The 16696-nt window shown below is 43.0% G+C and overlaps 1 protein-coding gene across 1 annotated transcript in view; it reads right to left on the minus strand.

The window, feature by feature from the left end:
* SPTLC3 (serine palmitoyltransferase long chain base subunit 3) overlaps window positions 1-16696 on the minus strand; it is a 124574-nt gene that overhangs the window by 2519 nt on the left and 105359 nt on the right. Inside the window, exon 10 of the mRNA XM_084889031.1 lies at window positions 3639-3774. Coding sequence (XP_084745157.1) covers window positions 3639-3774 — 136 coding nt within the window. The remainder of the gene's footprint in view (window positions 1-3638; window positions 3775-16696) is intronic.

A 16696-nucleotide genomic window follows, 5' to 3' on the forward strand; every position in this document is an offset into this window, starting at 1 on the left:
TGTCTTATTCTGTGACAGCATCACAGAAACCTTCCAGTCATAACTCAGGAAGAATTCTTGAACCAGGCTGAGAGCAAGCCTGCTCATTTATTCATTCCTCTCGCCCTTGGGCTGTCTGCCTTTTGGTTGCCTCATGCACGTTATCAAACGAAGTGATGGAGATTATAAGACCTACCAGACACACAGCCTCTCTGGCTCCCTGACTGGGATCAGGCAAGATCCGCCCTTTGATTGGGCCTGGGAAGGCTACAAGGAGATGAAGCTTTGTAACTGAGAAAGCTTGCAAACAGAGGCTGTTCTTTCTGCTTCTTGATCACCCTATGGAAGGCTGCCCATGGAGCTACACAGGATGAGAGCTCGTAATTGTCTGAGAATCAAGTCAAGTGCTTTTATTGCTGGAGTACAAACCACCTGACCCATGATCTCAGGCCAGTTGTCCGGACTCCCAAAGGAGCATTTTCACTGTCTGAGTTTCTCTTTGTATCAGAGGAAGCGAGTTTTGCCAAAGAATGCAAAGCAAACTCTATGACTGTTGATTCATTAAGGTTAATCCGAGGCCTCCCTGGAGCACTTTTAAGCTTAAATCTTACACTTCTAAACTCCACCTCTTTCAGGCAATGCATATAATTGTGCTGAACATTTTCTATAATGAGCCTCTGGGTTTGTACTCCCCAAAGGAAATGAGAGCTGGCGTAGGCTTAAAGAAATGAAATTATGTAATAATAATAATAATAATAATAAGCATTAGCATGTGTTGCCTGCAGCATCAGGGCAGCTTGTGTCCCATCATCTTCCACCTGTGTGACAAGGGCCATAAAAGGAAAATGTAAGCCCTGTACCAAATAGTAAATTCTATAGATTCTTGATTACTTAAATGCATGTTTTATAAGTGCAATCACAGTCTATTGAACTTCTTAGCAGATTCCAGTGGTAGAGTTGCAAGCGGACTCTTTTCAAAAGTTCCTCTTGGCTGGAGATTTTATTTTCATTCTGCAGTTTTTAAATGAAATCAAAGATTTTAAAATGAGCTAATGAAAGAAGTGCTAATACACTGGCTTATACCATACAATTAACTCCCAGTCTCATAATCTACATATAAACTCTTGATTGAAGAAACAGAAGAGATAGAAATCAGGCCAGGCAGGAGGGCAAGCTCTTGCTAGCAATTCCTGCTAGCAATAGATGATATGACCTTTTGTAACTAACCTGTTCTAAGTTTTTTTAAACAACCCAAACAAGTTGACTTTCGGTTTCCATTGTAACGATTGATGCCTTTGGATTCTCCAAAGATGGTATTAAAGAGGGTTGAACTTATACCCCGAATTGCTTTAGTGAGATGTGCATTTTCCCCTGTGTACTAAAGCTTGAGAGGCTGTGCTATGCACGAAAAGAGCTCTGGTGAAGGAGGCCAATGGAACTGGTTTTGAATTCTATGCTTTACTACCTACAATCTGAGTGGCCCTTAGAAAGCAGCTGACTTTTGTGAGTCTTGGTGTCCTCATTTGTAAATCAGGGCTAAGTGTCTTCCCCTCAATGGATGACTACTGGGTCTAAGAGCCTTAGGAGCACACAATTGGCATTCAGCAACATTAGCTCCTCATTGAAAACCATCTTAAGTTGGAAGACACTAGAGAGTTTGACATATCCTCCAGGTTTAAGATAGCATAATTGATGCAGAGTATCACAGTATCTTTACCTACTATTTCCCCCAGGAGTTCTACTTTTATTAATGTAACTAAAGACTGCAATAATTATTTTGGAGAGACATGCAACCATGGTAACTCAATCTTGCATTCAGCTAAAACTAGTAGTAATCATCATTGTAGCAAAATTAGAAGTAGTAATAGTAATAATAATGGTTACCACGAACTGAGTGCTTACAGTACACTAAACACTATATTAAGTGCTTTATACATATTATAAATACTATTCTTTATAATAAGAGGAATATGCTAATTATCCATTAGGCCCTGAGGCTTAACAACTGACCTCAGAATGATTAGATCACAGATCTGCAGGAGGGTGGGCAGCGAAACTACAAGAGGGCTGCAGAGAGCTACAGGAGGTTGGCAGAGAGCTACTGGCACATGGATTCGTGCACAGGGCTACTAGTTAATAATAATAGTTAACACTGAGTAGCTTCTAGATAAGAGGCAATGCCAAATGCCGACAGACCTCATCTTGTTTAACTTTCACAATAGCCTTATGAAATAGGTACTATTATAGCTCATTTCAAAAATGAAAAAGCTATGGTTTCAAAAGGTTGGGTAACTTGTCCAAGATTTCCCCAGTTAGGAAGAGGCAGAGTCAAAATTCTTTTTCATTCCAAATATCTCACTACACCATAGAGCATAACTTTTACTAACTTCCTCTTAGTTCTATTTTTAATGCCACATTTACTATGTCCAGTCAGGATTCCTGGCATATAAAGGAGCAGACACTCTCTTTCTGTTATTGTAGAGCTGAGTTCTTGAATTTAAATGCATTTGCTTTTACTCTTCATGGACTCTTCTCATTGGATTGATTCATTTCCTAACCTGTTGAGATTTTAATTATGGCTTTTATTGTCAAAGTTGGAACTCTCCAGCACACCCTCTACTGCCACCTGCCAGGGTTGTGCACATCACACTCTAATAATAAAGTAAGTTGATATTTGGTGTCTTTATTTGAGTTAATGATAAAATATTAGATTCACATGAACTCAATATAAAGTCTTTCTTTCAGAAGTCACCATTTCCCCAATTACTCTGAATAAAGGTAGGTTTTCTTTTGTGCCTTTTAAAGTCAGAGGGTAAAGGGCTTTGGATGATCTGCTACTTTGAATCACCATTAGCACAGAGCAGTACCCAGTGTGACCTTTCCATGGTATACTGTCTTCTTGCCCTTCCAGGCAATGCAATCCTGACCCAGATCTGTGAACAAAAGGCTGAGTGATGGCAAATCTGTGGCACACGAAACAAATCACACATATGTTTTAACTGCTTGGGATTTTACTGTGGTAAAATGACACAAAAGTATACTCCGAAGAACCCATCTATTAACTCATTCCTACCCATCACAAGGGATAAATGGAAAACAACTCCAAATAAGCAGGAGAGGCATTGAAATTTGGTGTTAAGAGCATGAGCTTTGAAGCAAGCCTCAGTTTGGATTGACCTCTTGGTTTTACTACTGTCTGACAAGTACGACATTGAGCAAGTTGTTACCTGCTCTCCGCCTCAGTTTCCCCACACTTAAAGCAAGGCTGCCTTCTTCTGAGGATGGCCCCAAGTGTTCAATGGGAGAAAGCACAGGACCTGGTAATGCTGTTTTTAATATTAGGAGAAAGGGTCTGCAGAATTTCTCTTTGACAAAGATCTTAGGGTAGGAGGAGGCTTCATTTACTGTGGAGCCTTAGGAGGGATAGGCGATTCCCCTAAATTCATAGAGCGTGGAAATGGTGGACCTCAGCCATTGTGAAAAGACACTGCTGATGGGCCAGGTGGCTTCTGAGCAGCTCCACAAGTGAATTCTGAACTCGAAACCTGTCAAAAGTGCATGATCAAGGCCTACATTGCTAGAGCTTCAGTGTCAAAAGCACCATCTTAGATCACCTTGGGGTGATTATGCATTACTCTGAGAGTCTGTTGGATACTCACGCTACTTTACCAGGCATGTAAAGGAGCAGGGGGACCACGGGAGATTCCTCATTGCCATAGATAATGAATCCCATTTCGTGCAGTCTCTGTCTGAAGTATCTTGTGTTTTTTGCAAGTTGCCGTACTCTCTTTAACCCTGAAAGGAGACAGGCATGAAATCCATCAATTACCACCAGGAAGAGGGAAGCAAAGGTCAGATGGGCTTGGCAAGCATTCCTAAGTCTTTCTGCAGACCTGCAGCATTAGTTGGGAGGAGGTGGAAGTAGGGTGGGAACATATATCCTGGTAAGTAGGTGTGGGCACTAATGCCTGAGAACTGCCCTGAGCCTGGAAGGCAGGATCAAAGGGCAATGGTACTTCCAGGTACTACTAGCAACTAAAGGTAGGCTAGGCTGTAGGATTACAGTGGGGTGCAGTGGCGGGGAAGGTTCTAGCAAGAAGGAATGAGATGAATTATCATTTACTAGGTACCCATTGTGTATGAACTCTGCTGTAACTACTTTAAAAACATTAACTTAAGAAATCTTTCTGTCTTTCTCTCTCTCTCTCTCTCTCTCTCTCTCTCTCTCTCTCTCTCTCTCTCTCACACACACACACACACACACACACACACACACACACACGTATTATCATACTAGTTGTTGATGGGGGCTTTTAAGCCAAGCTGAGCTAATCCATTAAATTTCCCCTCATCTAAGTCTTTAATTAAAGAACATGTCATCCCACCTGAGTTTGAAGGGGTAGCACTTTCCTGGACAAGACAGGTCCAGCTGAAACCAGGATATTTTGTGAGGAATTTGATGGTTGTAGAGTAATAGAGGAAAGGGGAGACCTCCGCTTTCCCCAAGCAGAAAAAAACAACAGTGTTAACTCCAAACAGAAGGTCAAGCCAAGGTACATGTGTCCATTTCCAGGTTATTGGTGTTTTTGCTCTGAAGTTTATCCTCTGTCCTCAGCATGTGTCCAGTGGGAAGGTTGCACAAATGAGACAACCATGGAATTAAAGTGCATAAGGAGTTCTGAAGACATTTGTCTACTCCAGTTCTGCCTCTACTCAGGAAAGTCAGTAAATCAACCACAACTAGTCAGTAAATCATCAATAGAAAGGTTGAAAAGGACTGAGTGTTTAACTCCCCCTAAAAATCAGTCCAATGTTCACATTTGATGCAAGGTTACTATTCAGCAGGAATGTGCTGCTACTGCTGTCTTCCGTTCAGATGTCCATTCAAACTGATCAGAGTTGTTGCTCTACCAGTTATTCAATATTTTGAACATTTCTCCTGATTGTCTGTAGTTCTCCAGATATAAAATGGGTAAAATGTTTACTAAACATGTCCTCTAGTTTCTCCTTAGAGAGATGGCCCTAGATTGTATCTTGGCAATAGGCTAAGCAGTGAACATCTCCTGCTCAGCATTCTTCCTCCAGGGGACCATGATATTCAGGTAGTTCATCCCACCTTTCCATTTGCTACAAGTGTAGCATGTGATCAAGCCCTGGCCAATAGGAATACTTCATTTTCCTGATTATTGGTTCATGATGGAACACATCCTGGGCCTAGCAGTCTTTCAGATCTACCTAAGAAGTGTAAGAATTAGGTCATTCTCAAGCTACTTCTCTCACCATATGGAGGAAACCTGCTTGAAAATGCTGCTGACCCAGAAGAAAGCTAAAAATCAAGTCTGCAAGAGGCCTGGTAGAATCATCAAAACTCTAGGGTTCATTCATGCCTAAGTGAGTCCATTCCCTGGACTGGCCCTGTTGTGTGAACCAATACATTTCTTTTTCTTACATAGGTTACTTTAAGCTGAATTTCTAATACCTATCACCAAATGTGTCCTGAGAAATATAGGAGGCCACTAATTGGATGAGGTTACCTGTAAAGGACAATAACAGTATCAACAACAGTAATTGTAGCTCACAAATATATATTATCTCTACTGTTATAAGCACTTGATATTTAATAATTTATTTAGTCCTTTAAAAACTCTGTTGATATAAATGCTATCATCTCATGTTATACATGAAAAAACCAAGTAATTTACCCAAGTTCATACAGTTAGTAGGCAGCAGAATCATAATTTAAACCCAGGCAATTAGGTTCTGGATTCTGTGTCGTTAACCCCTGTATTATGGCACTCTCCCCAAGAGCAGCAATGAATAATGTCTGGCTAGATAATAGTAGCTTTTTCTTTTCCTGAAGCTCAATAAAATTTATCTCTGCCAGCTGTTAGGATCATTGTTCTATCATTTTTTCAGTAGAGGCAGTTGAAAGGTTGAAGCTCTAGACAGGTTCATGTTGTGTTGGGATGAGGTAGGATATCAAGTCTGGACCCCACCACAGAGAAGGGCTGGCAGACCCCCTTCACTTTGGATCAGGGATCTGAAGGCTTAATCCTGAAAAGTCAGGGTGAGCCAAAAGTAGACGGCGCTCAAATGACATTTTCTTTATCCAAACATATAAAATTTTTAAACTAGGTTGTACCACTCCCCAAATACATCAGATTTGCTTTTCAGAATTTTTCTTTGCTCACCAGACCCATATCTATTTGACCTCTGTGACATTAACAATATATGCCGAGTAATGGAGATTTAATTGAGTGCAACACCAACCAAGGAGAATGATGTTGAATATGCCAATTGATCCTTCTTGTTTTTTGTTATTATCTTTCACCTACTCCCAGTTCTCAAAGGAGATCCCTTCTCAAGTCTGCCAGCTCTCAGTAAGCATGTTATTATAAAAAAAAAAAGCTGATCTCCTAGCCCTATCACACTGGCCATGGTTAATGGATGCAAGACATCCTTTATCCAAGGGCAGTACATTTGGATATTGGGCAAGGATCCATAAATTGATCATAGGAACTTTTCCATAGAGATAATAAATATCAATTATACCAATAAAATCCTCTTGCTCCATATAAAGTGTGAATGTGAAAATTTAGAGGGAACCAATAATTGGTAGTAAGACTAGATATTGAGAGACAGAGAGAAAAAAGCTTATCAGAATCTATAAGACAGAGGAAGCCACTGATAAGTAAAAACTATGGTAAACCATGAAGAGAAGTGGACAGGGAAAAGTTAGAAACAGGAAAAAAAAAAAAGAAATAGAAAAAGGGAAGAGCTTATAATCTAGTGGGAAAGAGACAATCAAATCATCATAAATGGATGTAAAATGGCAACTCTGATGAGTCCTGTAAAAAATGCTATCTGATATTATGGGAACCTGTGTCAGATTGTACCAAGTCTGAGGAAGCCAATGCGTAATTAGTGAGCTGAGAGCTGAAGGATGAAAAATGTTAACCTGGCAAAAAACAAACAAACAAACAAACACAAAATAAAACAAAACGCCAAACAGAGGAGAGCATTTTAGGCACAGGAAAGAGAACAGGGGCAATGGTCCTACAGTTTATAGAAAAGAGTGGTTGAGAACCAGGCATGATAAGGCTGAAACTCTGGATAGATCATCTAAAAAAAGTACAGAGATTAAAAAACTCAACATTAAATGGTTGGGAAGAGAAGGATGAACTTAAAAGGTAGATAAATAGCCATTGAGGAGGAAGAAGATAAATCAAGAGATAAAATAGTGTTCGTTGGCTTTATCAACATGGCCATATTTGATAACCTTTACTACCAAGTTCCTGTTTGAGACTTTGGTTTTTAAAAACAAGTAGTTGCAAGTATGATTTACTTTAATATATGTTTCTATTTTCCCACTCACCTTCTCCCTGCCCGCCCCCCACCAAAAAAAATGATAAGCTTTCTTTCCCAAAGTTCCAGATTGGAACTTTAATTCAAGCAAGGGGTTAAGAGAGGTATAGAAAAATTTGTATAAATTTTATAGACATAATTTCCTTGGTACTTAAAAACTTGTTTTGTGGCATGCTGAGCATCCCTTGGAAACTCGTTATGTGTACAGAGACACCTATGTGAAGAAAAGAAATTAGAAATGAGAATATTCGTCTTTATATTTTAAAAATGTCATCCATACATCCACTCTGTGTATTAGAACATAAAAAGCAGGGGGGGGGGATTGTGGACAGGAAAGAAAAAGAAAAGAGGGATGGAGTAAGACGTGCTTTAGAGAAGGTGATTGAAATGAAGGCACAGATATACATCCCAGTCACCCAAATGTATTCCATATGGCCTGTCCCCTGGTGCATTCAGCTCTTTTGTTGATCGTTAGTTGCACAATGAATAGATGACTTCATCAGGCTGGGTCTGATGATTCTTAAATGATCCCCCTCAAAGACTAGAAGGATTTCCTGCCCTGGAAGTGCATGAATGACTTAAATTGCTTTTCCCAATGGCATTATCTTTGCACTTGCCCATAATGATTCATCTATCATGGGGCTGCCCAGCTACTTAATTGGCCCCGTCTGTCCCCTCTGCCTTGATTAACCCAAGTAACTGAATCATCAGCTAATGTCATCACTTTACTGCTTCTAGATCCTTTGGAGAGTTGACCAAACAGATCAGAATATCAGTCCCAGGGGTAGTTGATTCTTAAGAACTGAATGTTTTATCCTTGCCCTGTCTCCTATCTTTGAACCATTTAGCACAGCATGGATTACAAGCCATTATGACACACTTTGTGGTCACCATGTTTTCTCATCTAGGTCACTATAAATGCCTTTGAGGTCTTTTGAGTTGGCCAAGATACAGCTCCTTTCAATTACTCTATTGCTCACTCTTTAAAATTGGAAACATTCTCCTACTCCTGGAGGGCCTGGGGGCAGAGAGGAATTTGTCCATATAAAATGCTACTCATCTAGACAGGATGTGGGTGATTTTATTAATTACATCGTGCTTTGAGATCCTTGCTGGAAGAGTGCTTTGTAAAAGTAGAAGGTACACTTAGCACTTGGGCTTTCCTGCTGGGACAGCCATGCCACGATGACATGGAGACTGGCCTTTGCAGCCACATTCCCTTCTCAACATGCAAAATCCATCTCTCATTTCTGATCCTTCTTCCATCTATTCTGTAGGAGACAGTGAAGGTCCCTGAGCAGATAAGTAAGTGAATGAGCTGATCTCTTATGTAAGGTTCTGGAGAGTTTATCCAAGAGCTTTATTCTGGGTTCTCCGAAGAGGCTGTTGAGTGGAAAAAGATAGGCTTTAAAATTAAATGGTCTAAGAATCAAACTGTACCTGGACAATCTAAGGCCTTAAAAACCTCAGTTTTACCTGTAAAATAGAGATAAATAAGCTTATCTCCCAGGAACATTGAGAGAAATAAAGGGGTTAATGCAGGAAAAGTGCTTACTACTGTGTCTGGCATATTTTTCCCTTCCTTTCCGCAGGGCAGTGGTTCTCAGCAGCGTGGGTGCCACCTCAGAATCATCTGGAGAGCTTGGCAAAATCCAATACTCAGCCTGTACCACACACCATATAAATGAGATTCTTTTGGGACGAAATTATGCATAAGTTTTGGTTTTTACAAGTTACAGCCGAGGAGACTCTGATGATGCAGGGCATGATGCAGGACAGAGTTAGGTGCCCGATTGTGTCCTGGCTGAGACACGCTCTTTGGTTGGAGACGGAAAGTAAAAGATGGGCTTATGTCATAGTTTCTCATTTGGCACGGTGACATCCCAGCCGTTACTGAGTGCTTGGGCTCTCAGATAGGACATATCACGGGAGTGACCTGCTTCTCTGACAGCTATCTGCTCCAAAGTGCTCACTCAACTGGAGGTCGACCCCAGTGTCAAACCTCACCCCTCTGGTGAGGGTGGATGAAATCAGGGATGAACCCATCCTGGCAGATGACCTGCATGTTGCCGTTCCATCCATTCAGATTTCTAGCTCTGTCGGCTTGAGAGATGGGTAGGTTAACAGAGGCCACACATACCTTCACCTTCCCTCCAATGCTGTTAAAACAAAAACAGCTGGGGCAGGGGAAGGAAAACAAATAAAACACAAAGCATCCCACTACAAAGCCCCGCCGTCCTCTAATAAAAACAATCGTCTGTGGCCTTTCCAAAAATATGTTTGAGACAACTCAGTCTCAGAGGGCCAGAAGGAATTGCGGACAGTGGCGACTCCCAGAAAAACCTGTCAAAAGCTAAAGGAGGAAAATTTCTTTTCGGTGGAACCATCAGCATGCAAAAAAGAGAGACAGGCATTTCCCCCGGTGACACTAAGTGAAAGAGGCTGGTTTGCGGAGCTTGCGAGCCAACACCAGTGCCTCTCTCTATTTTCTGCAGACGTTGCAAGCTGACTTCTGAACAGAGGAAACATGAATATGCCCAGATGCCACGGCGTGACTTACTGTATTATTTTCCAGCCTTCAAAACGCACATGCAGAAACACACACTGCTCGCTCCCCTTACATTACTTCGCATACCACCCCTGGCCCAATGGCCTCAAGCACACGCCTCAGCAGTGTTGCTTGGAAAATGAGGTCCTTTTCTTCAGAGATGGGAAGAATCTTTCCATAAAACACGTCTCACCAAAAATCCAAACTGATATCAGAGAATGCCTGCAGCGTTCAAAGAATGCCAGATCTTCCTGCGTCTTCCCCCTTCTTTGTCTGCCCAGTCAGTCTTCCTTCTCCCCACATGGAGAGGAGGCAGGAGGCGGAGGGGAGTTTGCGAGAGACCTTGGAGTAAAGTTTCAACGTGGCAGCAGGAACCCAGCGTCTATTATTTTAAGCTCTGGACACTAGACGGGGCATTTCGTTTCCAACACACTCAGGGGCAGAGAGAGCTCAGGAAAGATCAAGAGGCTACAGAGCGGCAAGAATCATAAGAATCACATTAGCAATGACAAGCTTCGCAGTAGGATGGAGAAAACAGCGTTTGGAGTGGTTTGCTGAGAGGAGAGCACTTTTTATTTTTTTTTAATCAGGCACTGGAGCACTCCCTTTTGATGTCCGGATTCCAAGGTTATGGCAGGTTTTATAGTCACATACACATGTTCCAAGGACTCTCCAAGCTGCTCAGTCCTACCCTGTGGAATGCGTGCAGGAGCAGGCAGGCCGGACATCAAGGGCAGTGGCTGTCTGCATGGCCTGATTTCAAGGTCCCCAGGAAGACCTTGCCACCTCCATCTCCCCATCCACCCACTGCTTACCCATACCAGCAGGGGTTAATCCACAAGGATGGTAAAATGGACATCTCTTGTGCACCTACTATGAGCCAAGCAGTGTTTTTTTTTTTTTTTAAATATATTTTATTGATTTTGTACAGAGAGGAAGGGAGAGAGATAGAGAATTAGAAACACCGATGAGAGAGAGTCATCGATCAGCTGCCTCTTGCACACCCCCTACTGGGGATATGCCAGCAACTAAGGTACATGCCCTTGACAGGAACCGAACCCGGGTCCCTTCAGTCCCCAAGCCGACGCTCTATCCATTGAGCCAAACCGGTTTTGGCCCAAGCAGTGTTTTTGAGCCCCCTGAACAGGTGAGGAAACTGAGGCTGGAAGATCATTAATGTGTTACCCAGATGACCTGGAAACTGGCTGTGCCTCTGAGTCTATCAAAGCCCGCTCTTTGGGAAGAAGCTGGAAAACTCATTCCTGATGAGGTGTGAATTCCATGAATCATGGGTTCATGCATTTCACAAATGAAAAGCACTCACTATGCACATGAGCCCGGCCAGCTGTCAAGGTGGCGAAGAAGATGAAAAACTTCCGAGACTGTTTACAGAGAAAATGACCCACTAGTTACTAGTAGACAGGGCAGGTATCAGATGATTCACACTTGAGAACAAGAGCCATGAGACAGATACAGATGAAGTTAGCAGGCTTTTCACATGTAAGTATTTCATGCATACTTTCAGGAAGAATAATGATTGAATGTTGGCTTGCATTAAATAGAAAGCAGTCATCTTCAAAAGTCACTAATTGTTACACACTAAATGGGGTAATTTGGAAGGCTAGGGTCCTTCCGGGAACCTTGTAAATCAGCGATTCTTAAGCAGAAGGACACACAGAGTCTTTCGGGGTTTTTTCTTTCTTTCTCAAATACACACAGTAAGGCCCTCTCTGTAGAGATTCTGCTCCAAAAATGATACTATTATTTCATTTAATAATATTAAATTATTATATTTTTTTTGGAAAAACTCTCTGGGTAACTGCAGTGTGCATCCCAGGGAAGAACCACTGCTCCAAGTCACAAATTATACTCTGGGGTTTTGAGTCTATAAAGATAATAAGGCTGATCTTAATTGAAGACACCAGAGAACAATTTAGTCTCAGTATTTTGCTTTCCGTCTGTGCATTAAATTTTTATTTTTTTCTATGAAGATGAACAAGCCACTCATGATCTCTGAGCCTCGATTTACTAATATGTTAAATGGGAATGATCACAATAGCTGCTCCATCTGTTTCCTAGATTTTGGGGAGTTTGCTATTAAGCAACTGTTGTGATCAATGGTGGATTAAAAGGCAAAGGTATCTACTATTTTCAAGTAGCGTATACTGTAGACAGTCTAGTCTATAGACTAGGAAAAAATCATGTAATTATTATATAAAGAAAGGTAGAGAACTGAATGACCCATGGAAGACATGCTCTCAAAGTTTAGAGCAAAGACCTAGAGGTGATGGGTCAACATCTTGTGCATGTAATTTTGGAAGCTGTGGGTTGAGTGTCACTAACTTACCTAGAATGTTTGGAATATAACTGAGAAAGATCAGTGAAGTCAAACCACTGGGATCTGTGAATTCCACCCTAAGGGCTGGAAGGTTCTGGTGAGTCATAGGGAGCGATGGCAGCATCAGGAGTGGGAAATGCCATGTTCTGAGAGGGTTAGGAAGAGAAAAAGCTCATTGTGGATAGAGCATGGATTCGGATGAGGAAAACCTGAAGGTGGCAAGTCAAGGTAGGAAGCCATGGTGGCAGCAAAAGTCTGGGTGGCAGCAACTGTTCTTATTTGTGGCAAGAAAAACAAAAGAAGAAGCAATAGACAGGCTCTGCATTGAGTAACTGGGTTATGGGGGGCATCTGAGAAATGACGCAAACAAAAGTGGCCACCAGGAAGCCCCATCCAAGGCAGCTGCCTACAATGGCCCTACATGATTCAAATTTCTGGTTTTCAAAGGGTTTTCTGGGAGGTGCACTGGGGAAAGATCGGCGAGGGGAATGGGAGCAAAAATTGAAGGAGAGGCTCAATAAATTGGAGATCAGACCACTCCACTCCCCAAGCTGTCCCCATGGCAACAGCAGCATCAAGACCAAGTGCTCAGGGACTATAAGCACAGTGTCTTGGGCTCGGCCATTTGCGACAAGGTGCTTCATCCTTCTGTATCTCAGGTTATTCACATGTGCAATGGGACCAATGCCAATCATCCTATATAATAAAAGGCTAATATGCAAAGAAAATGAACAGCTGAACTACTGGTCACTATGATGTGCCCTGACCACCAGGGGATGCGCGCAGAACATGGTGGACATCAGCAGTAGGTGGCAGAGCATGGAACATGGCAGGTATTAGCAATGGTGGGATGATGGAGCAGGTGAGTGGGGGTGCCAGACCAAGGCAAGGCACCAGTTGCTATCATTGGGGTGAACCTCTGGTGGAACTTGCACCTGCTGTTAGTACCGGCCCCACTCACACCTGCTGGGCCCTGCTCACACCTGATGCTGGTGCTGCGCACCAGCTCTGATCACTAGCTGTGGTCAGTGGGTGCGAGCGGCAGCTGCCGGCCCTGATCACCTCTCAGGGCTTTTCTACCTCCCCCTGCTCCTGAGGGGCGATTGGGGCTACCAGCTATCACTTGCACCTGCTGCCAGTGCCGGCCCCACTCACACCCACTGCTCACATTGGCCCTGCTCACACCCGCTGCTGGCGATGGCCCCAATTGTTCCGTGCTGCCAGCCGGTGTAAGGTCAGCACCATCAACACGTGGGAGTGGTGGCAGCAGGAGGGGGGCTGCTGGCAGACAGGGGACCAGGAGCCATAGCAGGAGTTGCTAGGCGGAGGTGCAAAGACTGGGCCAAAACCTGTCCCTGGGCCTATCACTGCCTGTGGCCCCACAGTTCCTTTCAAGGTGCACAAATTTGTGTATTGGGCCCCTAGTCATCATAATAAAGTCCATTACATACTGTTAGTGAGATTAGATATTAAGTAAATAGTTAGAAGATTGTCTGCCCCACACTAAGCTCTATATGTGTTGTAAAATTGAAAAACTATATATATATTTTATAGAATGGACTTCCATGTATATTTCATTTGGGAAAAAAAAGCCATTGTTCAAAAATATTGAAAACCAAACTCGTTTGAACTAAAAGACTAGCCTGAATGACTTGGCTTTGCCCTCTCCCGCTGGCCCCCCGGTGATCAATGGAAATGACCTGTGGCACCTGCAGCCCATCTGGTGACCCTGTGCCCTCCTAAGTCTTTTTTGGTGTCTGGGACAGGTCTTCAGACATATTTTTATCTCCCAGGATTAAGTATTCACCAAATAATTTTCATTCTCAGTATTCAAGTTGAGGCATAAAATCCCTGGAAATATAACTACAATAGTCTCCTATTTTACAAATGTAAAATAAAATTGAGTCTAATTAACCAGTACTTAAGACCTAACCAGGCAAGCCCTTAGTAGGGGCTGGGATCTCCCCCAAGAAAAGAGATTCAAGAAGAAAGAGGGGTGTCTAACCTGAAAAAGAATCTCTATTGCTGGCTGCAAGGTGGAAGGAGTTCGAGCCTTCCCTAGGAGCCTGAGAGAACCAAATGTGCCTAGACTCTGACCCAAGACCATGAGATAATAAACGGGCATTGTTTCAGCCGCTTAGTATGTGAATAACCTGAGATACAGAAGGATGAAGCACCTTGTCGCAAATGGCCGAGCTGATTTTGAACCCAAGACACTGTGCTTATATCTCTGTTATACCAAGATAGAAACCAAATACATTCAGTCCAGCCCAGAACACATGCTGGGCTTCTCCAGGCACAAATCCACCTGCTTAATCCTCCCCAGCTGTGGCTGCTGGGGTAGCTGGTTCTCTCCACGAGCTTCTCCAGACAAAAGGGAGGCTGGGGTACGGCCCCTGCTGCACTTGGGGCTTTTGCTGCTTAGCTGAAAATGAACCCGTGGTGGGGAAAACAAAGATCAATGAGGAACAGCGGCTTCCCTTCACCCTCCGAGATGCTACAGCTGGCATCAGGTTCGCTCCTTCCCCAGTTGTGCTGAACCAACATGGAATTCCATGTGTGCTCCATCACCACTCCCTCCCCCCCCCTCCCCGCCCACTCCCCATCCCAGAGCCTGTCTATGCAGAGGTAGCAACAGTAAAGAGGAAGCTTTCCTAGGGCCCGGGGTGTAAAAGGATATCTTGTTTGTAGGATGGTGGTAGGAAGTGGCCACACTATCCTCCTGCCCCATTGTAATATAAAAGACAAAAAGACAAACAGATTCTCCTCACACTCTTGCTAGGGACATTTTTTTTTTAATGGCCTCAAAGCAAGTGCAGAATTTACTGAGCTGCCCTACACTTCTACCCTGGGCTAACTGTTAAGGTGAGTCAACAAAGGGGCAGAAGGTTGCAGAGCATTTGCAAGTGATTTCTGCACAAACTCCCCTTTCCTAGCCAGAGTTCCGTTTGCTGGTGAATTCTGCATTTATGGGATAAACCTAAGTCATTTTCCAGGCGCATAAGCAGCCATAGGGCAGAGAGGCAAGGCCTGTCACGTGGCTTGCTAAGTGCAGCCTTAGGTCCGCAAGCACACAAAGACCAGGTAGAACTTTTTTAACCCCCAGCACAGGTGATTAATCATGGACGGAGGCAGCCCCGAGTTGAAGGCCAGCGGACCGTAGCACCCGCCATCTGTTTTGTATTAGCTATTGCTGAAATGCCAGTGGCCTGAAACCATTTAGAAAATGCAGCTCTCCGTGCCCTGTCTCTCTCTCTCTGCCTATTTCTGTGTCTCCAGCTGGTAACCAAGTAGCAAATATATTTAGGAAGCAGCAGCTAGTTCTGCCCTCAACAATGCCAAGGACCTTCAGTGCCAGGGCCTCAAATAGTGCATTGGGGAGGTTGGGGGGGGGGGGCGGATTCTCTGCTGACTCCTCTCACATTCATTGAGAGACTTCAGAGGAATAGAACTAATAATACTTGCTGGGTTCGTGGGGAGAAAATAAATGGTAGGAAGCCAATTTTGTATTCATTGAACTCTCCACCAAGGTTGAGGCTGAGAAATATGAGAAGACCTTTTAAAACTAATTATCATAGTTTTATCACCCCAATCAGCAGCCCTTTATGGTTTTCACTGTCTCTTCTTCTTTTGGAGGAAGAGACAGAATTTCAGATAAAGAGTGATTAGCAAGAGTAGTACAAGATAAGTTTGATGCTGCAGATGGGTAAGTGTAGTGTGCAGCCCCCAAGCAGCTGAAGAAAAGCAACATCTTATGAGAGAAGCCTGTGAATGTATCTTGTGTCAAATACAAACAGTAGGAAAGGGAGAAAATTCCACTCTTGAGAGTGAATTGCTGTCACCCGGTATACTCCTTTCTTTCCTCTCTCAAAGCCCTAAATCTTCCCAGTTAGTCACTTCTGTTTTTTAAACCTATCAACTCAAGTGCAAAAATATGTGTGCCCTGTTTCAGGGACCAGAGCAAAGGTCCAAGGTCACAGCTGGAAGGCGCTGGTGCCACTTTCTTCAAGTCCATGTTGGGTTAGAGGCAGGGTCAGTACCTCACCTGCCAATCTCATGATAAAAGTTCACAAATGACCAGGAAGAATGAAATAATCCACATGAGATGATTTAAAAACGAGGCAGGACCATATTTTCCAGTGTGAATGTATTCTAAGTCTCACTTTCCTTCTCTTTATCTTGTATTTCCTCTGTAGAGGGGAAAGGCAAGAAATATGATGGAGGTTCATAAATTAATAACGTTACTTAAAAGACACTGCCATTTTATACAACTTCTTCTAATAGTTGAACAAACAAAATAAATTTAAGCCTTTGAAAAAGAGCCTTTTAAATCTTGGATATGGTATAGGATGAATTGTGTGGAATGAACTTTCCCTTGTGGACATAACAACAGAAACACAGTGTTAGTGCTTCCCAGAGTAGATGAAGCGTTTCAAGTGATGTTGGTCAGGGGCATATTTTCATAT

The sequence above is a fragment of the Pipistrellus hanaki genome (assembly GCF_964339955.1).
Source record: "Pipistrellus hanaki genome assembly, chromosome: 6".
NCBI classification, from domain to species: Eukaryota; Metazoa; Chordata; class Mammalia; order Chiroptera; family Vespertilionidae; genus Pipistrellus; species Pipistrellus hanaki.